General features: G+C 41.2%; 1 protein-coding gene across 1 annotated transcript in view; it reads right to left on the bottom strand.

Annotated features, from left to right (window-relative positions):
- Nucleotides 1-23,894, bottom strand: part of LOC146425424 (F-BAR domain only protein 2-like) — a 148,282-nt gene that overhangs the window by 119,421 nt on the left and 4,967 nt on the right. The window contains exons 2-3 of the mRNA XM_085041582.1: nt 16,156-16,247; nt 2,231-2,305 (exon numbers count right to left, since the gene is read on the bottom strand). Of these exons, the coding sequence (XP_084897708.1) occupies nt 2,231-2,305; nt 16,156-16,247 (167 nt within the window). The remainder of the gene's footprint in view (nt 1-2,230; nt 2,306-16,155; nt 16,248-23,894) is intronic.

The following is a 23,894-nucleotide window of genomic DNA, read 5'->3' on the forward strand; positions in this document are numbered from 1 at the left end:
AGTCAGTGGTGTTCCCCAGGGATCAATACTGGGTCCAGTCTTATTCAACTTGTTTATCAAGGACCTGGACAATGGGATAGAATGTACCCTCAGCAAGTTTGCTGATGATACAAAACTGGGAGGAATGGCTGATACACCTGAAGGCTGTGCTGCCATTCAGTGGGACCTTGATAGGCTGGAGAGTTGGATGGAGAGAAACCTAATGAGGTTCAACAGGGGCAAGTGCAGCATCCTGCACCTGAGGAGGAATAACCCCAAGTACCAGTATAGGTCGGGGGCTGACCTACTAGAGAGCAGCTCTGCAGAGAAGGACCTGGAAGTCTTGGTGGATGACAAGTTAACCATGAGCCGGCAGTGTGCCCTTGCGGCCAGAAGGGAAAATGGTATCATGGGGTGCATCAGGAAGAGTGTAGCCAGCAGGGTGAGGGAGGTGATCCTGCCCCTCTACCCAGCCCTAGTGAGGCCACACCTGGAGTATTGTGTCCAGTTCTGGGCTTCTCAGTATAAGAAAGACAAGGAACTACTGGAGAGGGTCCAGCGGAGGCCACAAAGATGATGAGGGGTCTGGAGCATCACTCTTAGGAGACTGAAGGAGCTGGGCCTGTTTAGTCTAGAGAAGACTGAGAGGGCATCTCATCAATACATATAAATATCTCAAAGGCAGGTGCCAAGAGGATGGTGCCAGACTCATTTCAGTGGTTCCCAGTGACAGGACAAGGAGCAATGGCCATAAACTAAAACACAAGAAGTTCTACCTCAACATGAGGAAGAACTTTTTTCTATTGAGGGTGGCAGAGCACTGGAACAAGCTGCCCAGGGAGGTCGTGGAGACTCCCTCTCTCAAGACATTCAAAATCCACCTGGACGTGTTCCTGTGCAACCCACTCTAGGTGACCCTGCCTTAGCAGGGGGGTTGGATGGGATGATCTCCAGAGGTCCCTTTCAACCCTAATTATTCTGTGGGTTTTTTCTTTGTTGGCTACATTTTTTTCAAAATAGTGCCAAAGTGTAACTGATATCTCTACAGAATTTCAGCTCCGTTCCTAAAACTGAAGCAAAAGAAAAAACCCAGCAACTGCTATAAATGTTATTTAATGTTTCAAATGTACTTGGCATCTTATTTAATTTTTCAGTGTTTTATGTTTTACCCGTGTTGACTCTATTGAGTAAAATGCAGCAAAATTAACTTATTCTTCTCTATCAGCAACACAATAATGACAAATTATATTCCTAAAGATGATACAAGAGCAGCTCAACAAATTTATGTACAGGAATTTTTATGTTCATACTTGAATAGTGAAAAGAAACCAAAAGTTACTTGGCTAATTAAGTTATCAGTTGTCTTACATCATTACAGTCACAGGATTAACCATATGGTAAAGGAAGGTGAAGGACAGGTCATTCTTCAGATTCAGATTTCTATGTTGCATGGATTTCTCCAGCTATTCTAAAGATACACTCCTACTTCACTTTCCAGGTCAATGTTGCTGAAAAATCAATACCATGTATAGCCTTTAAAGCACTGATGTTACAACTAACATGAAGATATAGAACCTTTGAAGAGCAGCAACAACTAGTATCAGATTATCCACTGATGAAAGCTCTCCACATTTCTAGCTGTGATTACTACAAATAAAAATAATTTTTAGCCTCATCTAAGAAGTCTGAGCTGTTGGCATAATCTTTCTAATTAAAAAAACATCCATTAATCATTCATTTTTTTTAAAAAACATATCCTGTGTATAAAATTTTAATCAAACTATGGAATAAATCTATTGAAAAAGTCTCATTCTTAACATGTCTAGGGACAGAGAAAACACTTGAAAAAGTAAAAATAATAATAAAAAAATTCACCATCTCATATGCAGAGCATATGTTCTTTCTTCAAATTAATTACCATAGGCTTGGGAGCACAGAACAGAAAATCACATTCTTTATGTCTGAAAAAAACTCAAACTTAAACACAGAGAAACATGCAATTCCTCCATGGTGTTGGGCTTTTTGTTTTGGGTTTGGTTTGGTTTTTTTAACTGTGTGTAAAGAACTGTACAGTCTTGTTTTTCATAGCTGCATGATATTTTGCATAGCTGCACAGTAACTGAAAAACTAAGAATCATTAAAGGTAGAAAAGTTATGCTACCTTGAACATCATCAATAAAATAAAATAAAATAAAATAAATTAAACTTGATGCTTAACATGTTTAACTATTTCTCTCTTCTACATACTTACCCAAGTTGTGTATAATTGCTCACTGATTTGGCTAGTTTTGTCATTGACCTTGAATATGCCTCCTCTATCGCAGCCCTGTCAAAGAAAGCAATCAAAAGCATAACTGAAATTTTGAAGATATTTGAAGAAAAATGAATAGGCAGTCTAAAGACGCAAAGCATAGGAATTTTTACTTTAGCTGAAAATCACTCAAAAACTATTTGCAAAACCACAGAAGTAAATTTTAAAAAAATAATCTAAGAACACTGTGACAGAAGGTTGCAGGGAACAGAAACAAATAAAACCTAAGGGCTTCTGCTGGCTTTCACAACCAATGAAGAAACCAAACTCTGAATAAGCCGCTCCCTTTTTCCCCCGCCCCCTCCGCGAATGAAGAGACAACAGGAAGAGATTATAAATCAAAATAACAATTTACTAAAATCACAAATAACAACGACATCAATACCAAAAAATACATAAAAAGAAGGTGCCCTACCCACAAAAAGGAATTTACCACGGAGAACAAAGAAAAACACTCCCCATGATACTGAAATTGGCCAGAGAAACTTTCTAACACAGTTTTAAGTATTAGAAGGCAGGCATTCTTTATTGCAGTGCTGATCACTTGGAGGATCCTTCTTCTAATTGAGTGTCCCAAGCATCGGGTAAACAGAGTTTTTATTATACACACTGATTACATATTCATTAGCTATCCCCAATTACTTGATGTATATGTATTACTTTATTTTACATAGTTGCACCTCTTAGTCCTTATATGCTTTTTGGGGGTCTGTCTTCAATGTCTGATGTACTTTTTAGGTGGCTGTTCCTCAACCCCCGCTTTTGAGTAAGCACAATATTGTTGTTTTGCATAACTTCTACTTAGTCAGCCTTGCAGAGCTGAGCTGGCATCCTGCTTGCATTTTGCATGACTTCTGTTTGCCTAAGATACATCCTTTATTTATTTCTCCAAGGCTATGCTGTTCTGTTCTACTGTCCTTATCATCCAAAGACAGCACCTGATGCGATCTCCAAACAAAGGAAAAATGGTGAGCAATCCCATGGCGGTGGCAGTTGCAGCACTGGTTTGTGGCTGCGGCTGCAGCTTGTCTCCACCTGGCTTGTCTGGGCTTCGCTTTGGCTTGGGCTTCACACAACTCAGCTGGGCTCCACTACGCACTGCCACCACTCTTTTTTTTCTTGGAGTGGCATCTTAGGCTCACTGTCGCTGTCCTCCAGCAGCAAACCACAAAAACCATAGCTCAGAGGAATGGGAAAGGGACTGCCGGTGGCAAAGAGGGGCTAGGTCCACTGGGCAAGATGGTCCCTTTCCAGCTTCTAGCCTTCAGTCTTTCCTGATGAAACCACACCCCCCAGCAGTGACGTAGGTGGTATCAAATATTAAACACCAAAGTTCCACCCCCTGGCTTTGAAATCATAACATTATCCACCACTTATTCTATACATCCACATCATGCCCAGATTTATACCATTCAACTATATACATATATATATACACACACATATAACTATGCACAGGCACAGGTATGATTTCAGTAGTCACTGATCATCCCCCCAAGAATTACATATGCAATTCAACATCACAGGCTATTCTCACACAAAGTCAAATTACCCTGAGGTACACGTGTTTCACCGTCCCTCTGCACTACCCACTAAGTGCACCCAGGCCCTTGAGCAAAAACAACCCCATAGATGGGTTTGCCTTTGCTTGAGGCAGAACTAATCCAAACTGTCTTTCCGAACACATTCTTCATATGCACCATGGGGATGTTAGCTCCTTCTACGGTATGTAAGGGTTCTGATTGGGCAAGGCCAGCTTGATTGGGAGAGCCTCCAGTGTTAACTATCCAGGTGGCCTTTGCTAAATGAAAATCCCAATGTTTGAAGGTCTGTCATGGTTTAGCATGCTGGCCAAATGCCAGGCACCTATGACATCTACTCACTCCGCTCTCCCCTGCCACAGCCGGGTAGAGGAGAGGGAAAAAAAAGTTAACACACAAAGGGTTCATGAGTGAGATAAGGACCTGGAGATGCTCCAAGGATAGACCAGGCTCCTCCTAAAGTTACAAAATGAAATTTATTATTAACAGAGACAGAGGAGGATAATGAGAAGTAAAATAAACTCTTAAAGACACTGTTCCTGCCCCCAACCCCTCCCTCCTTCCCACCAACAGCACAGGGGAACGGGGTATGGGGGTTTAGGTCAGTTCCTCACCAAGATCTTCCACTGCTCAGGGAGAGGAGTTCTTCCCCTCCGTTGCCGTGGGGTCCCTCCCACGGGAGACAGTTCTCTGTGAACTCCTCCGGCATGGGTCCATCTCATGAGCAGCAGTCCGTCCAAACCTGCAGCAATGTAAGCCTCCTCCCATGGGCAGACAGTCCTCCCGAAACTGCTGCAGCGTGGGTCACTCATTCACAGAGTGAAATCCTCCAAGGACAGGTTGTTCCATCTAGGGAGCAAGGCCTCTCTCTCCACAGCCTCCTCTAGGCATCCACCCGCTCCAGCGTGGGCACCTCCCCACAGGCTGGGAGTGGATCTCTGCATACCCCGTGGACCCCATGGGCTGCAGGGGGACAGCCTGCTCCACCATGGTCTTCACCATGGCTCGCAAAGGAATCCCGTCTCTGGCACCTGAAGCACCTCCTCCCCCTCCTTCTTTACTGACCTTGGGGTCTCCATGTTGTTTTCCCTCGCATGTTCTCACCTCCTCCTCCTCCTCCTCTAGCTAAAAAGAAGTGTGTGACTACTTTGTTTTGATTTTTTCTTAAATATGTTTTCACAGAGGCATTACCACCATCTCTAATTGGCCCAGCCTTGGCCAGCAGCATGTCCATCATCTTCAGAGCCATCAGGGATTGGCAAGTTCTTTCCCTGGACTGCAGTAGCAATTCTTCAGTGGCTTCTGTTGTTTCTTCTTCAACAGTTTGGCTTGCTTTTTGGTCTGAGATCAGACCATCCCTGGGCAGACGGTCGGCAGGACCTACGGGGAGCCACTGGAGAGACTCCGCCTGGCCCCAGACGTTGGGAAAAGCTGAGCCGGTAAAAGAAAGGACTCTAAATCCACCAGCTTTCTCTGCAGTGTGGAGACCAACATCGGAGTTCACCAGGTTCCCATCTGTTTTCTTTTCCCCGAGCTGCTGCCTGGACTCTCCTTCTTCCCCTGAGACAAGGGCCATCCGCCATTTTGTTTCTTCTCTCCACGTGGCAGGGTTTCTTTTTCCTTTCCCCTAGTATTTTCATTTGTTTGTTCTACTGTGGGTGGGCGGGTAAGGTACTGAAGGTTCAATATCTAACAGTTATTCATTTCCTCTCCCGTGCTGTGCAGGCACCTAGTTTGACAAATGAACAGGTTTTGTTTTCACTTTCATCTACTAAAAATTAATTTTGTATTGTAAGGAAGGGATTGCTGAAACCCTATTCTTTAGAGGAAACGTTCATTCCTGAGCATTCTCTCCCAAACTTGTCTCAAAACTGAGACAGTATCACTTCTAAATTGTTTCTTCAGTAGAAAGTTTATTCAACCTTTCTCTCAAATTATGTGGACCAACCATTAGTCTGCTATTTATTCATAGCAGAACGGGTAATTTTTTTCTGACAGCACAAAAGCCAGACAGCAATTCCTAATGATCAACTTGATACAAGTAGAATTTCGAATGTTTTAGCTTCAATTAATTCTGCTGTCAAAACAAATGACTGCTTTTAGTGTTTAGATATTAAGCTGCATCGCAAAGGTCAATTTTGTGAGTATACAAATGTATTAGAAATCTTTATCCTGCTATAATGTTGACCTGCTTCATGTTTATCAACAATTTTTAAGCTTTCAAATTTAGAAACCAGGAAATCAAAAAGTATTTTCTCAACATTACTCTTTCTAACACCATCTAACACCAACTCCCATTTTTGTTGCCTGTTCAAAAAAGAGAAGTGTTTTTCTAAAAAGATAAAGAGAAATAATTTTTTCCCTGGAAAATTACTTTTTTATTCAAGAAGTAAAAAATAAGAAAAACCCCAAATTCAAGCATAGCTTATTTGTATGAATTGGAAATAGAGATGAATGGCTGTGTCCTAGGTTGCAATATAGATGTAGTTAAGTATTCTATTACCACCAGCTGTGGGCCGTTAGCTGCTATCACCTGCTAATGACCCACTCCGGATGACAGGCAATGGGCCATCCGTTAGCTGTTACCAGCTGCTAACGACCCACCCCGCATGACAGGCAAAGGGCCATCAGGGACCCACCGTGTGACTCATGGACTTATCTCATCCCATTGTGGGATGTTCTGCCCAGGAGGGAGGAACCAGGTGTTCCCACGTGGATATAACCTGGCCTTGGAACTGCCAGCCCTGGCCCTACCTACTGGGTTCCCAGAGGACGAGAGCTACACTGGATCTTCAGCTGGAGACTAGACCTTCACAGGATCACCGCTTCAACTGGACTACTTCAGTCGGACTGCTACTACCACCCTAACAGGGTGTTAGGTTGTATCTGACTTTGTCAGTGCTTTTCCTTGTATTATTTCACTTAGTTTTAATTTCAGTCTTGACTTGTGATCTCCCACTGGTTTGTTTTCAAATCAACACAGGCTGTTTTACTGTTTCTGAGATAAATAACATGTTTATGGTATATTTAGCATGCTAGTATGCTAGAACCAGATTGCCTCAAGCAAATGTTAGTTCGTGGATTTGGTCAGCATTACTTCATCAAAAAGATGATGAGGGACAGAAAATTTAACAACTGGCCTGATAACAAGCTGATCTGAGGAGAAAACATTGAAGTAATACTGTATCCTTAAATCTAATTCTACAAGTACACAGTTCCACAATAATCACTGAATTTCTGACTACTTTTTGTTACATCATCAGGCTTATATATCAGCCTAGCTGATATATAGCCTCTAGAGATGCTTAAGACTTGACCAAATCCACCTGTTTTTTAAATTCAAGTTTAAAAACACCCTATAGTATGGTGATAGCACTCTTTCTGACAAAGAAGAAACTATAGTGGAAGCATAAATAACTATGATTATCAGTAGTAACTGATGGTCATGTAGAGAGAAAATTAGAAAGGCGAAAGCTCAGATAGAACTCAATCTGGCCACTGCTGTGAAAAATAATAAAAAGTGTTTTTATAAATGCTTCAAAATGAAAAGGAGGGGACAAGGAAAATCTCCATTCTATATTGGATGTGGCGGGGGGGGGGGGGAAGAACTACAACATTATCACCAAGGATGAGGAAAAGGCAGAGGTACTTAATGCCTTCTTTGCCTCAGTCCTTTAACAGTAAGACTGATTATCCTCAGGGCAACCAGCCCCCTGAGCTGATAGACAGGGACAGGGAGTAGAATAGGCCCCCTCCATCCCAGGAGGAAGCAGTTGGTGATCTGCTGAGCCACTTAGACACTTACAAATCTATGAGGCTGGATGGCATTTACCTGAGGGTACTTAGTGAGCAAGCAGAAGTGCTCACCAAGCTGCTCTCCATCATTTATCAGCAGTTCTGGTTAACCCTGGAAGTCTCAAAGGACTGGAAGTTGCCCAGTGTGATGCCCATCTACAAGAAGGGCTGGAAGGAGGGTGTGGGGAACTACAAGCCTGTCAACCTGACCTCAGTGCCAGGGAAGGTTATGGAACAGATTATCTTTAGTGCAATCATATGGCACATACAGGACAACCAGGAGATCAGGCCCAGCCAGCATGGTTTTAGGAAAGGCAGGTCCTGCTTGACCAACCTGATCTTCTTCTATGACCGGGTGACCCACCTAGTGGATGAGGGAAAGGCTGGGGATGTTGTCTGCCTGGACTTCAGTAAAGCCTTTGACACTGTTTCCCACAGCATTCTCCTACAGAACCTGCAGCCCATGGCTTGGACAGGTGCACTCTTCACTAGGTAAAAAACTGGATGGCCGGGCCTGGAGAGTGGTGGTGAATGGTGCTGCATCTAGTTGGCAGCCAGTCACTAGTGGGGTTCCCCAGACCTCAGTAATTGGGGCCAGCCCTGTTTAATATCTTTATTGATGATCTGGATGAGGGGATCAAGTGCACCCTCAGTAAGTTCTCAGACGACACTAACTTGGGTGGGAGTGTTGATCTGATGGAGGGTAGGAAGGCTCTGCAGAGGGATCTGGACAGGCTGGATTGATGGGCAGAGGCCAATTGCATGAGGTTCAACAAGGCCAAGTGCCAGGTCCTACACTTTGGTCACAACAACCCCCTGCAGTGCTACAGGCTGGGGGAAGAGTGGCCGGAAAGTCGCCCAGTGGAGAAGGACCTGGGGTGCTGGTTGACAGCGATTGAATATGAGCTAGCAGTGTGCCAAGGTGGCCAAGAAGGCCAGTGGCATCCTGGCTTGTATCAGCAACAGTGTGGCCAGCAGGCTGAGGGAAGTGATTGTCCTCCAGTACTTGGCACTGGTGAAGACATACCTCAAGTACTGTGTTCAGTTTTGGGCCCCTCACAAGAAAGACATTTGAGAGGCTGGAGCATGTCCAGAGAAGGGCAATGGAGCTGGGGAAGGGTCTGGAGTTGTCTAGCTTGGAGAAAAGGAGGCTCAGGGGAGACCTTATTGCTCTCTAAAACTCCCAGAAATGAGGTTGTAGTAATCTGGGAATCAGCTTCTTCTCCCAGGCAACCAGCGCCAGGACAAGAGGAAATGGCCTCAACTGTGCTAAGGGAGTGTGAGAGACCAATCTGATTTTTATTTATGCCTCAACATGTGTTATACATGAGATGAAAAAATTACTTTAAGGGCTGTATACATCTGGGAACTCTGTCCCCCGAGAGGCTTCACCTGGCAGCCAGTCAGGAGAGAGGAAGCTTCCACTACTGATCTGCAAGCACCTCTCCTTGCTGGTGGGGCAGATCCCCGGATGCCTGGGAAAAAACGCGTGGAAAAAGTGTGCGGGAAGGCATGCTATAGGAGGGCCAAGCACATAAAAGCAGTTAACTGCGACACAACCGGGGGCCATTTTCTTTGGATTTCTTGGAGGAAGCAGGGGCTCGCCTGGAGCCTTCCCCCACCTTCGCATTTTTCTCCCTGCAATCCTGCTCCTTCCCTGGCTGTCTGTCCTGTCTGCTCCTGTCCTGCCCTGCTTCACTGCTCTCCCGGGGCAGCTTTGTCGTGAGATAGGAGTGGTCAAATAGAAAACCCAAATCTATTATTTCTTTGATCTTTTGCCCCTTCCACCAGCATCGGCGCCCGTCCAGGGCTGAAGGCTGATAACAGTTCTACAGTGCTGTGTTTTGGATTCAGAATGGAAATACTGTTGATAACACACTGATATTTTGGTGGCTGCTAAGTGGTGTTTATCCTAAGTCAAGGATTTTTTCCTATTTTTTCCTATTTTTGTCTCATGCTCTGCCACAGTGAGGAGGTGCACAAATGTAAAAAACTCAGAGGGAGCACAGCCAGGACAGGTGACCTGAATTGGCCAAAGGGATATTCCACACCATAGAACGTCATTCCCAGTATATAAACTGGGGAGTTAACCAGACGTATATGCGAGTTACCCAGTGGTATATGTTTTCAGTATTGCAGGCACCTCTGTGCTTTGGGAGTCATCTACTGGGAATTATTAATAATCACACCTTTGACATTTTCTACACAGAGGAACAACATATGGGGGACACACCTTCCTACATCTTTCTTCCCTCCTTCTTCCTTCTCCTTCAGGCTGATTACAGTAGCAAGTACCTTTGAAACCAACCTGGCCCTTTTGCTAGGAGCCAGCATGGTGCTACATATGGTTCAGGTCTCATTTAAGGTCAGACAGTTAATTAAGAACATCACCCAGAGATCTGCCATGACGCTGGATAGTTCTGAGTGGCAGGGTATGTGGGATTGTATGGGCAAGTACCCAGGGCAGTGGGCACCTCCAACATGTTTGCACCTTACCCCTGAATGAGTGCAGAATCCACAAAAACTAGTAAAATCTTTTTAAAAGGTGTTTTGTCACCCTGGCATCCCAGAGAGGACCCAAATCACTGCAACATGTTGGGGCCTGGGCCTGGCCTATCAAGCCCTGTTTAACACTGCTCAGTACCCCCAGGAGGAAAATGAGGTCTCTAAATCTGACAATGAGATGACAACAGGCCCTGCAGCTACTCCAACCACAGATCCAGACATGGACACGTGGCAGAAATTTGTACTGAGTGCACCAATGGCACATGCCAACCCATTGGCAACATTAATTTGGAAAGATGATGCACAGTGGGTGATGCATTTTGTCCACTCCAGGAATATGAAAACAGTATTCCTTCCTCCCTCTCCTTGGTTGTGGAGAAACTGTTCTGGGAGCCCCAGAAATTCAGAGAGGATCTGGCCTACTCCCTACCTGTACAGGCCTGCATCTCAACAATTGACAGCAGGAGTCCTTTTACTCAAGAGAGAGGATACAGAAGGTACACACCAAGGGCCAAGGGGTACCCTGTGGTTTTACCTGTGGGACTACGGAGACGACATGAGGAAGTGGGATGGAAAACCTACCTCCATCCTAGATGCATGGGTGTGCCAATTGCAGGGAAAAGAACCACAAATGTTTTTTTTTTCCAGCAAAGTTGCTGCTCCAGTCTCCAGTGGACAGTTTTCCAGTCAGAATGGAAGGGCTGGTCATACTACTGACTCTATGGAGAGAAGTTCTAGTCCATTTCTACAAGACATTAATGGGGAATCTTGTAATCAGTATTAGAGGGGCCCTGCCACCAGCCAGGTGGGAGGGATAACCAGGTAACTCTGGACTGTGTGGATTCAATGGCCTGGCATCTCAGTCCCACAGGAGCACAAGGCTTTAGCAGTGTCAGGGTTTGATCCTGGCTAAATGCCAGACACCTCTGCTCTCTCCTGCCGAAGATGTGCAGGAGAGGGAAGGTGTTGGAGGTTGGGGGCATTGGAATTTTTTCTCCATCCCTGTTACTAAGCAACAAATATCTGGGTGATTAGAGCCATCAATTCTTTTGTAAGAGACAAAGCCTGTGGCTAGGTGGGGCAAGGGGAAGAGGCAGCTGGCCGTTGGGACCAGCACTCGTCTGTTGGACACCAGGGAGGAAAAAGCGACTGCTTTTTGCTTCTGGCTGCAACCGCAAGAGATCCAACTGTGCTCTGCCTTCTCCTTCTGGCTGGGTGAGCTTTTGGCTGGGGAAAAGTGTGAGATCCAACCCTTTCCCCGCTGGGAACGCGCATCTTTCCCAGCTGCACTTTGCTGCAGCTGCGGGGGAGTCCAGCTGTCCCTGCCACCCGCCCTGCTTTCGCCGCACGAGACTGCGGCGTCTACCGCGACTGCAGAGTCCTTGCTACCTCGCTGGCTAGCCCGGGAAAGAGAGCCAGCCCCCTGCCCCTGCCACCCCGCGCTGCCTGCCTGCTTCTCAGCCCGTCCGCCATTACCAGCTGCATGAGGCTGACCTGACCCTGCACCACAGTGCCACCTGCAGCCGCTCGGCAGTCATCGCACCTGCCCTGCCGGGAGCTCAACAGCGCCCCTGCTGCTTGCGACCGTGATTACACCACACGGGAAAGTGCTCGGCAGCTCAAAAAGACATCTGCTATTGGTTTTCTGGTCCTATTTGTTGTTGTTATTCTTGCTATTGCTTGTTTACTCTGCTATAGATACTAGTAAAGAACTGTTATTCCTTTTCCCATACCTCTGCCTGAAAGCCATTGATTTCAAAATTAAAATAATTTGGAGGGAAGTGAGATCATATTCTCTGTCCTAAGGGAGGGTTCCACCTCTCTTAGCAAGCACCTGTCTTTCAAACCAAGACAGAAGGAAAAAAAAAAACCGTTAAACACACACACACACACACACACACTGGACTCATGAGTTGAGATAGGACATGGTGAGAGGACGCACTGAAGGCAGAACAGGCTCAAAACTTAAAGTTGCAAAGTGATTTATTACCTAACAGAGTCAGAGGATAAATGAGAAGTAAAAATAAGCTCTTAAGACACCATTTCTCTGCTCTCCTGACCAAAATCCACACCTTTCTTTGCAGCAATCTCCACAAACCTGGAGTTCCCTAACTTAATACATATTATCCACATACAACAATTACAAAGACTAACAAGCAAAATGCACTATTGCTGACCAGTGTGGCATGTATATCTACATTTTTTTTATCAGTTGACTTCCCAGAGCATTCTGATGTACTGGTAACACACTATGAACGTCTGAGTAAATTAATTTTCACTGATTTGAAAATCCATCTTTGGAATCTGTTAAACATTTAAACTGAGATGAATATGTGCATTGCCAGATCGTTCTGATCAAAAAGTTTCTTTTTTATGACACTTATAGACAAGTGGTGCAAAAAAAAAAGTTTGAAAGACTTCTGCAGAGAAGCAAACAATCCCTATTCAGCTCCTAGTTGAGCACAGTGGTTTCTTACACATAAACATTTAGTGTTAAATGCACAAAAGACAGTTCACCTACAAAATCTTACCAGTATTTAAAGAAAAAGAAACAAACAACCCAAAACAAACAAAAAAAAACCACCAAAAAAAAAACACTGCAGGGGAATCCCAATCTTCTTATATGTTAACTTCTTTAAAAAGATAATTTCTACATGGTTTATCAAGATTAGAACAAAGATACTTACATTTCAACAGACAGATATTCTTCCCCCCTCAAGATTTGTCAACATAGAGTGAATTTTGTGACAGGCAATCTGCTTATTCAGGAGACATATCTGAACCTCCTAGAAAGCAATAACTACTGACTGAGGAAGTCTTTCCTATTTACAGTAGCAGAATAGCTGGACAAAAGGGACTAAAGAACCATAGATCAAATCATCCTTCACTTCTTTTAGTACTAAACCATTAACAAACACTCAAAAATGAAAAAAGTGAAACACCACAGTTAAAAACTAAATTGGTATTGATTAAGTGAACACAGCCAAAGGGGAAATCTTCTGCTCCTAGGGATATCCAGGGGTTTTTTTCAGAGTTCAGCCAGACATCCTTTGTGCCCTAAGCAGTCTGTACATCCAAATACACTCAAATATCTTTCCTCTCTCTCTTTTATGCCACTCCCTTAAAATAAAGCAAATATTCTTGGTTATTCTTCTGGAGACTCTAGCAATGCTGACCAGCTGACAACTGTATATAATGCTTGACAGTACTCCAGCTTTTTGTAATTATCATCACCAACTCAGATGTCTCTCCCTTTACCTAGCCAGAAATTTTCAGTTTTCACTCTCCTATATCTCCATATCTGAATAAAACTGGCCAATATGTTTAGAAGGAATGGAAGGGCAGACATGAAGAAATTGCAAATATGTGCAAGTTTAGTTTTAATAAGGAACAGCTCAGAAAATGGGGTTTAAGTAGTGCATAAAAACACTAGATCTAGGAGGTCCCTAATGTATCTTGCTCATCTACTTACACATTTCTAGCAGAAAAGAGTACTGCACAATAATATTCACATTACAGGAGGGGAACAGATAATTGTGAGCAACATCTCTTCATTTATTTGCAATAAACAAAGATGCAAAACAATATGGTCAAGACAATCAGACTGTTGCAAAACACTGTTGGAGTACTGCCCAATACAAACTCTGAGTTCAAGAATTTGACCCACATGAATGAATGTGTGCTACTGAACCATATTTATTTCCTGGGAAATAACACTGACATACTGCAATAACCTCACAGTAGTAGTGGAAGGGTGTCACTGCCTATATATGGACACTCAAACATTTTTACTAAAGCAAGGACACCAAATATTTAATATCTATATATTTCTTTGAAACTACAAACTATGCCACAAGATGCCACTAGCTTAGACTAAGATTGATCAGCAATGAACCCTTAACTTGAAAAGAAGCATCTATTTGGCATTCAATTTTTTTTTTTTTAATGGCAGCCTGGCATACCTAGATGGATCAATAAAGCAGAGCTGAAGAAGACACAACGGAACAGATATCATGTTTAATATCTGATATAGAGGATCACCGGAAAGGTCTGAACTTATTGCCGTGGGTCTGCATCATGGATATTTTTTAATTCCAGGGCAAGTTGTTCTTAAGGAAGTATAATGAAGCCTTGTCAAATAAATTAAAATTTAGTGCTAAGATTCTAGTGAATCTCAGTATGTTAATTAGAACTAAAATTTTTCAGAAAATGCTGTACATAAGATGGTTGCACATCTCTGGCATGTCCTGATCTATTCACAAGAGAAACTACATTTCTTGATCTCAGAAACTTCAGCTAAAACATTTTTAATATGTGGAGAAAGGTCCAAATATTTACTGATTGTAAAGGCACATCATTTAAAATTGCATTTGAAGAAACTGATAGAATGAAAAATAAACTAGAATGCCACATTCTTTTTACTGGTAATTTTGTGTAGAATGAACTGTCAAGCTTTATTTATGTCACCATAATAAAGAATCCAAGACAGACATAGCATCAAGTTATTTTTACCCATTTACACAAGATCTTTAACCTTAGGATCAGTATGAATAAAATGAAGCATGCCCAAAGAATACAACTTAATGGAGATAAGAAGAGTGAGCAAGCAAACTTCTGATCTAAATGTGGAGATGAATCAAAACACAACAGATATAAAACTAATAAAATTACATGTGTCCAGGTGATGTACAACTTAGGTCTATGACTTATTACTATATATATATATATATATATATATAAAAGACTGATTCCAAGAATTGAAGCAGGTTTCAAAGGAAAGATCTGGGCATACACAAAGATAACATAAGGCAAACTTTTTTAACAGTCAATATTAAAAGCAGTCTAGAAAAAAAAATTACCATTTTTAGCAGTTCGTGAAGCTCTAAACATTTCATACTAAGCATCAACAGCATGATATCCCTCCACTAAATCCAAAATCCACTAAATCCGGATACCTGTCTGGCTTCATAATGTGTTCTCTGGAATCAGGGATTCTTGAAACAACATTCCTTGGTTTGTGCAGTCCTTCCAACAGGAGACTGCCCATCACATATAGACTCTGGAATTCACCTGTTTCACTTAGTGGAAAGATTTTTCTCCTTGTCTCCATTTCAACTCACTTAGAAACTAGACAAATGTCAGTGTCACTGAGTACCTGCCAGATCCATAATGGTTACATTTTGTGGAAATTTTAAAATAAATTCTTAATTGAGGTCTATTTTGGACTAAAACTAAAGTTTTGATGAAAAATTTCAGAAAACAAAAGGTGGTTATTTTGACAGCTTTTACTGCACGAAACCTTCACTGAAACAGGTCCTCAATTAGCCTCTTGCAAGTTTTTTGCATGTATCATCTGGTATTGGTAACTAAGACAGAATTCTGAAGCAGACATATCATTAATTTCATCCAGAACAGGCATTCTTATGTTCAAAGTAGCAGCAGCAGTCATCTTCTATAAAGAAGATCTGTTTAGGAAGTTGTCACATTTTCAGATTTCAGTTCTGTCCTTTTCATCCCATAAAGAACAATCTGGGTTATTTTCTGAGAATTATTTTCTTGTCCATAGATATCACTCCCTTTTCTTTAACCAACCTAGTTTCTCAACACCTTAATCAAGAAGTATAGCTTTTTAATATCATACTAGAACTTGCTAATACCCTAATTCTACATCTATGGTCAATTTTTCTCTTCTTAAATTATTGCTTTTCTTCCAAACATGATGAAAAATTGTGATTAATTTAAATAAACTGATGGACACCTACTGTGACATTTCTTGCTTTTTACTCATCTTTTAATTCAAACCTAGAAATTAGAAGCTTGTTATTAGAAGTCACTATTCAGCGACTTAGAAATCACTATTCAGTTCTAAGCAAATGGAATAAACCTAAATGTTCTTGTAGAATATGAGAGATTTTAAAATGCTTGCTGATTTTTATGTTTTGTATGTTACTGTAATACATAACAATAAATAAAAAACACAAACTGTATATTAAAGAGCCAGGATTAGCAAGGATGAATACTTACCTTTCTCCAATAAAGTCTGCCAAGTCTTTTGTTGACAAATGTCCATGTTTCATGTTGTGATAGAGGACATCAAAGCCACTGTTCCTTTCCCCCTAAAGATTAATAACAAAAAGAAAGCAGAACTATGAAACACAACATGCTAAAACAATTACAGAAAGTATGGAAATACGCATTTTAATAATTGATCAAGTTTCATGAAATAAATTATTTTTAATGCTTCAGCTTTTTACCGATTGCTGTTAGTTGCCTTCAATCCCTTATATGTAAAACAAACTAAAATGACCTTAGCAGCCACTACCACCCTGTGAATGACAACTCTTCAATTACATATTTCTAGACTATATTTAAAGCCATTTATTTTCTAGATTTCTACAGGTCTTGTATGCTTTCACTTCCCATCTTATTAAACATACACTTAATAATGCATTCCCTCATTATTCCCCAAGAACTAAAATTCCCACCTCCCCAATTCTGCATACTTCATGGATATTTCTCTGGTTTTTGCAAAACTGGTAAAAATCATTAACTTCTTCATTCTCATAGGTAACTTCCCTTTGTCTATTCTTAAGTTTAGTTTCAAAACTTAAAACACTTTCCCCTCAGTAAGGCATATCTTACAATTAAAACTAAGACACTGCCCTAAAAACTGATTAATAGACTCAGCCACCTGGCAGCTATCTCTGGCACCATGGTGACCTTCCCCCTGAACAGAAGAAAGCAACAATAAATGAAAGGAAAGCAACGCAAGGCACAGCATAACAACACTGCTACTATAAGAGTTTTCCTGTCAAACTATCCATTCCCCTCCTGCCTTCCAAAAGCTTCAGATCCATAACACTGCTGCTACTAGACACAGAAGCACACCCTCAGCAAAACTGCATGCATGTTCACGTTGGAAGGGAAAAAAAGGATGAGAAACAGAATCTTGGACTTTTCACAATGGCAGCTCTACATCTCCAGTGAAAGATTTGGTCAGGCACAACTCAAATAATTTCTATTCTTTTTGTTCTGGAAAAAAATGTTTGTGCAGCCATAAGGAACACCTGATCAGGGAAATTATTCAGCTGAAAAATAAAGCTAGCAAATAAAGACCAGTGATCCAGATCACTGCAGCATGACGACCTGTGTCAACTACTAGAATGGGTGAAGTGATGGACACAGAGCTCTAATCACAGTTCATCATGATACAGAACACTCCATGTCTTGGAGAGAGTGATAAGAGATGGAGAATATCACTGGCAGGACATTTTGTTCAAGTGGTCACTAACCACAAGAGGAATTCTAGATTTAATATCACATCCTATTGTAATCTTGCTGATTTTTGTCTTATTATGCTCATTGTTTAATATTGTCCTTAATGTTAGAGTGTGGATATTAGCTAGACAAGTAACACTGTCATACAAACCTCCTCGCAAATATAATACTGCTCTATCACATTCAAAGAAGTCATAAAAAAGTAACCTGATCGAAAATTTCCCTCACTTTATAATTGGAGCATAATTAAATCTCTGTTTGTAGGCACAGAGGCAAGAGGTGACCACACTGCCACTCTGTGGAGCAAGAAAACTTGACTTTAGTCACGGGCTGGATTGTGGTGGTGCATTTTCTCCCCCACACCTTTCCAGGCTGCACTGTGATCTGAGAAATGCTTGTTAGGCCTCAGCCTTGAAAAAACAGTACCTGGGCTCAGCTCTTCCCGAGCTTAACAGAAACACAAATTGCCGAAAAACGATGTGTCCCGGGCTGATACCTTCACTCCTCGAGGCCCATCAGGAGATGCAAAAGCATCCGAAATGAGTATTTCACTGACCTCTGAGGGGAATTTTCCACAGGTACCTAGATTGCACTGATTGTTTCTGTCTGTGTACATGCCCCTGCGCATATGCTATAGCAAATCTGAGAGAAATACTGGTTTCTTAGATGTTCAAGTACCTTGGATATCTAAGTAAGTTAGGCCTATAAGTAAGCTTGTGACTTATGACTTAACCTTACTTAAATGCTGTTAAGTGTTGTTCTTTTGCTAAATTGCTAGGTATAACTTCGAAGTTATAAGTTAGGTTAAATGCTGTTAAGTGTAATTCCTCTGTTAAATTGTTAAGGTGAAGTTGTAAATTAAGTTAGATATAAATTGTTGTTTCTTTGTTGAATTGTTAGGCTTAAAGTACTGTTTGAGTGCTGTTAAGCTTTTAGGCTGCATTCCTTTTTATCCTTGCTCTCACTATCCTTTTGTCACACACCCACACACATCCACACCCACCCACCCTAGATAGTTCTCGGTTTATTTCTGTTTTGCTTGCCTGAATTTTATTTGGTTTGGTTGTTGCTTGTTTTTCCTTGGTGTGCCTTAACTGTCTTGTAAGTAGTAGAGTGAATCTTGCCAATGAACTTTGTCGTGCTGTCGCTTAATATTAAATCTGGCTTTTTCTGATATCCTTGCCGATGATTTTTTAAGCGATCTCAAACACTTGTTCGTAACAACTATCTACAGAGCAAGGCTTTTATACGTTTGAAAAATAAAAGAAGGATAAGAAAGTAGGAAATGTTTGGGTTTTTTAAAATGTAGTCTTACTATTCCAAGTACCAGTCTAATCACAACAGATCAATAAAGTGTTTGGAATAGTCAATGATAACAAATGTGATGCCATACAAACACAGTAACTGAAGATTACTGCAAACAAACTATGTTTTCCACTTAAATTAAGTTTTCAAATCAGTCCTATGCTTGTTCTTGACTTCACATTGAATAGCGGAAAGCACAAGAAAGAAACCAGATACTTTCCTCAATTAAAGAAGTCCCCTGAAAGCCACACCTTTTATACATTATCAACAGTTATCAGAGGCTATAAGGCTATGTGAAAAACATATTAAGCTTTAAACAAATCAGCAAGTCCAAAACAGACTCCCAGATTTGAGGGCTTATGTGGCTTAAGCTTAGCAAAGCTAAAAGACATTTTACATTGTAAATATGTCAAGTTGTCGTGGTTTAGGAATGGTACTCCCCAATTTAGAGCTCCCACTGAGACTCTCCAAACCATGGTGCCACTTGCTCACTTCCCCTCCCCTGCGGATGGCTGAAGAGGAGAATTTGAGAAAGGAGTAGTCAAATAGAAAACCCAAATCAATTTGCACTTCAACCATTCTTGTTTCTTTGAGCTTTTAGCCCTTCCACCAGCACAGCGCCCATCAGTTCTGGCCTTGTGGATTCCCTTAATCTTATCAAGATAAAAGGGGGCAAAAGGAATCCTTCTGCCATTGAGCACAAGAAATCGCTAGTAATATTAATGACTTGTGAGAAGTAATTTGTAAAACCACTCCTATCCTAAAGAATGTAATGAATATTCATGAATTTTACCTATAACACTGTGTCTTTGGGGTACTGAGGTGTGTGTGTTTGGTGGAAACAATTCCCCACACATCCGGTGCACTGAATAAAGCAAATACCCACTTCTCTGACTTGGTCTCTGAAGTGTCTCTGAGCTCGATTGGGGTGAATCAAATTGGAGGCACAAAAGGTAAAGAGTACGGGTTGAGATAAGAACAAGTTACTGGAAACAGCAATGAGATAAAAAAGCAAAAAGTAACAGTAACAATATTAACAAAAGTGTACAAAAGAGACAGAGTGATTCACATGCAAAATGCTTACCGTGGAGCCTGACCTGACCGCAGCCACACTGCCAGGACCAGAAGAGACTCCCTTCTCTACAACCCTCAGCAATGACATGAGATGGTATGGAATAACCTCAGGGTCCTGGCCATGCCCCTCCTGGCTACTGCAAAAATTAACCCTGTCCTGGCTGGAACCAAGACAAAAGTGCAACCTACCTTACCAATATCAGGCTTCTCTTATGAGTACAAACATCTAGATTTCAAAACTGTTCAATTATTTACAAGTTATACGATCGGGAGTACTGATGATTAACCTGATGACAATTCTATAAATTACAATATCTTCTGCTCATGTTTGGAAACATATGTACTTATGTAAAAGTATGGTATCTCAGTGTAGAGAGCATATATTTTTCTGCCATATGGCCTATCCACAACTACATCATTTAATAGTTAATTTCATGAAGAGTAGCTCAGACAATTAATACACTGAGCAGCAGAGTTAAGACTCTCTATTTAGGATAAAGAGATGCATACTGCAGCTAAGAGGAAAAAAAGTAGTTTAAGTTACAAAAAACAAGTAATGTATCATCTACATGCACATCAGCCATCACCACTGTTTCCATTTTGGTTGTTTTTCCTTGACACTACCCCTCCCTATACACACTGTATAAAATTCTGTAGACGCAAGTTTTATGTCTAGCTAACTTTTCTTCATTGCTTGTTTTTATCTGCTTGTTCCTGATAGCAACAGTAATAGCTGGGATCACAAAAAGTCCAGTACCATCCTACTTAAAAATAAATAACGTTAGGAAAAATCTCCCTATTGCACCAATTAGTCTTTATAGGATGAAACTGTATGAACTTTCTTAAGATATATATATATAGTTTATATTGTATACTGCATAGTCACAGTTAAGTAAGCATGACTAAAAGGCCTCAGCTCATTGCAAGGAGGAGGACAGCCCCGCACCGCCAAGAATAAAGGGTAGCCAGCCCCTGGACTACCCAGATCATGCCAAGCAATCCCAGCCCCTCTGACACCTCTATGAAACCCTTCCCTTATCTGGCATCAGAGGTAAGTAACTATAGTAGACCAACTCCAGGGACTTCTAGATCAAGAAAGAACCAGGTGGATGATGATACCATATAATTATGAGTTGCTTAGCATGTTAAGTAGTGATTGGTCAAATTGTAATTGTAATGTACCTAAACACCTGAAAGGTATAAGAGCTCAGTGTAAAACCACATTTAAGGTGCCCCTGATGCCTTAATAATTTCTAGTTTTTTACTCTTCCTGTATCTGTAACTTGGTGTAGTTCAGTGCTTCTTATAAAGTGCTAAAAACCTCTGTTCTCAACAGCTTTAGCCAAAACAATCCCTCTGAATAGAAAATCCAAGGACATATTCATTGCCCAAAGGCCCAAAAATATGTAAACAACGGTGAAATGGGGGGAGCGGGCCTGGGGTGGTTAACATCATCGTCTAAGGGTGGGATTGGAGAATTAGGGACCAATATGCTAATAGGACAGAACTTATAAAAGGTGAAGGGCTTTTATAAAAGGTGACCCAGCATCCATTTTGGGTGTAGTCCCCAAGGGGGACTTTGCTTGCCCGAATGTACCTTGAAGGCCTTGAATAAATTTGTCTGCTTTTTATACTCCTAATTTGTCTTAGCCTCTGTTTCAGGTAGTCTGCTTTTAGGCATCACCCCAATCTGAATGGGACACCTCATGTGCATGAATAATTACTCTTGTAATTCTATATTTTCCATGCTAGCCTCTCTCAGTCTGCACAAGAAGTTGTGAAATTTTCATAACAATAAATGCAGCAGATAGCAGAGATGAGACCTTCCACTCCCATTCAGAAGCAGTTACCATTCACTGCTGTGACAGACACACAGAGAAGTCACATGCAGATCCTTCTAGAAGTTGGATCTTAGAGAAAGAGGGATCTCTTTTATAATTTATAATATCAGGTTATATACAATAGATGTCCACATCAGTTTGAAAGACCATTCTGGATGTCATTTCATGAAGAAAATGCCATCTGTTAAGGATGATCTCATCATTACTCAACAGAAAACAACTCTAAAACTGTGAAAATGCAAAATGTAATCAGTTCCTTCCCCATATAGGTTCCATATAATTACTTTGAAGTTCATTAGCAGTTTTCTCCTTTTTCCCTAGAGCTAACAAAACTCTCTTCAGAAGCTAGTGTTCCTGTTGAGGTTTCCCCTTTTACACTGCTATAAGAGAGCTCTTCTGTAAATATAGTAGAGACGTCTTCTGACAGCAAATCATAAGAGGAAATTATTTCAAATACAAGTAAACACTTCACTTGCATAAACCTACAATGAAGCATTACTGACCAACTTGGCATACAAAATAAATTGTCATGGAAAAAGGGGGCAGACAGTCCTTCCATTTTCCTTCATTGAGAACTAGCTGCAATTTCTCATGGAAATGAAAGTAACCCTGTCAGCAACTGTGAAGTTAAGAGTTCAGCATTTCCACGACTTCTACATAACGAGAAACAGATTACAGAAACTGTTTTACTAAACTACTTAAATTTTGGAAAATTTTAAGAATAAGTTTGTGTTGCATATGAAAGATGATTCTGATCTTAAAACTTATATTTGGTAAAATAGCCAGAAATTTCTGGCCAATCTGTAGCAGTATTTATTCCCCATGTTTCTAATTAATTTGTATAAGTGGAAGCTCAGTGTACCTGAGACCAAAATGATTCAACATGAACATCTTTTAGTGTAAAAAGTGAATACTCTCTATTATAGCACCTTCTTTTTACCCAATGTAAACAAGTGTTTCTCAACTATTAAGGTGATTCTATAAGTCCCATGAGTGGTTAGATACATACTATTTATTGAGCTAGTGTGAGAAGCAAGAAGAGGACAGCTGCAAATACTGATTGCACAGAAAAAACAGAGTAGATGACACAATAAAAGGAACATGCAGTTCTCAAACACATTTTTATTTTCATAAAATCACAGAATGGTTTGGGTTGGAAGGGATCTTGAAGACCATCTAGTTCCAACCCCTCTGCCATGGGCAGGGACACCTTCCACTAGACCAGGCTGCTCAGAGCCCTATCCAGTCTGGCCTTGAACACTTCCAGGGATGGGGCATCCACAACTTCTCTGGGCAACCTGTGCCTGTGCCTCACCACATTCACAGTAAAGGATTTCTTCCTAATAGCTAATCTAACCCTGCCCTCTGTCAGTGTGAAGCCATTTGCCCTTGTTCTGTCACTCCAGACCTTTGTGAAAAGTCCCTCTCCAGCTCTCTTGGAGCCCCTTTAGGCACTGAAAGGTGCTCTAAGGTCTCCCCAGAGCCTTCTCTTCTCCAGGCTGCACCACCCCAACTCAGCCTGTGTCCATAACAGAGGTGCTCAAGCTCTTTGATCAGGTTAGTGGCCCTTGGTCTTTGGTCAAACTGCAAAAGCTTGATGAGAGAAGTTCAGACAGTTCAGCAAGTAAAGAAACATTTGACAATAAGTGAATTACCATAATTTCAACCTATGCTTTTATAATGTGCATTAGCAGTGGTTAAACATTCACAATCATCTTTATTCAACCCTTTAAACATGACCATATAAGCACATTACACTGAATAAATCAGACTAAGAAACTATACTTTTGATTATAAATCTTTTAAATCATAATCAGCTAAATCCTCTTTTTAAAATAGCCTACCAAGCCCACAACTTATTCTCCAGGAAACAGGCAGACAAATATTCCAACTGCAACATTTGGAAGTGGCAATCAACCATAAAAGGTTTATGTTCCTAATTTACTTCAAATTGTCATAAAATGAAAACTGGATCATCTCCAAATTAAGTTTGCAAACCCTAGTTAAACCTTACAACTGCCTACAGCAAACATGATATATCAATGAAATATGACCAAAAAAAGCATCCCCTCTTGTTAGATAAACTCTAAATAGGAAAAGCCTAGAAAAGAATGAATGTGGAAAATAGTTATTTGCTTCAATTTCTAGGGTGAGAATTGAAAAATTTGTATCCTTTGACTCTTGTTTTGGTCAGCTCCAGAGAAGCTGTCCTACAGCTAGATTTACGCTTAAAAGTACTACCCATACTATTGTCAGATAGCAGAA

Source organism: Lichenostomus cassidix, chromosome W (genome assembly GCF_008360975.1).
Source record: "Lichenostomus cassidix isolate B80296 chromosome W, HeHo_3.0, whole genome shotgun sequence".
Taxonomy (NCBI): Eukaryota; Metazoa; Chordata; class Aves; order Passeriformes; family Meliphagidae; genus Lichenostomus; species Lichenostomus cassidix.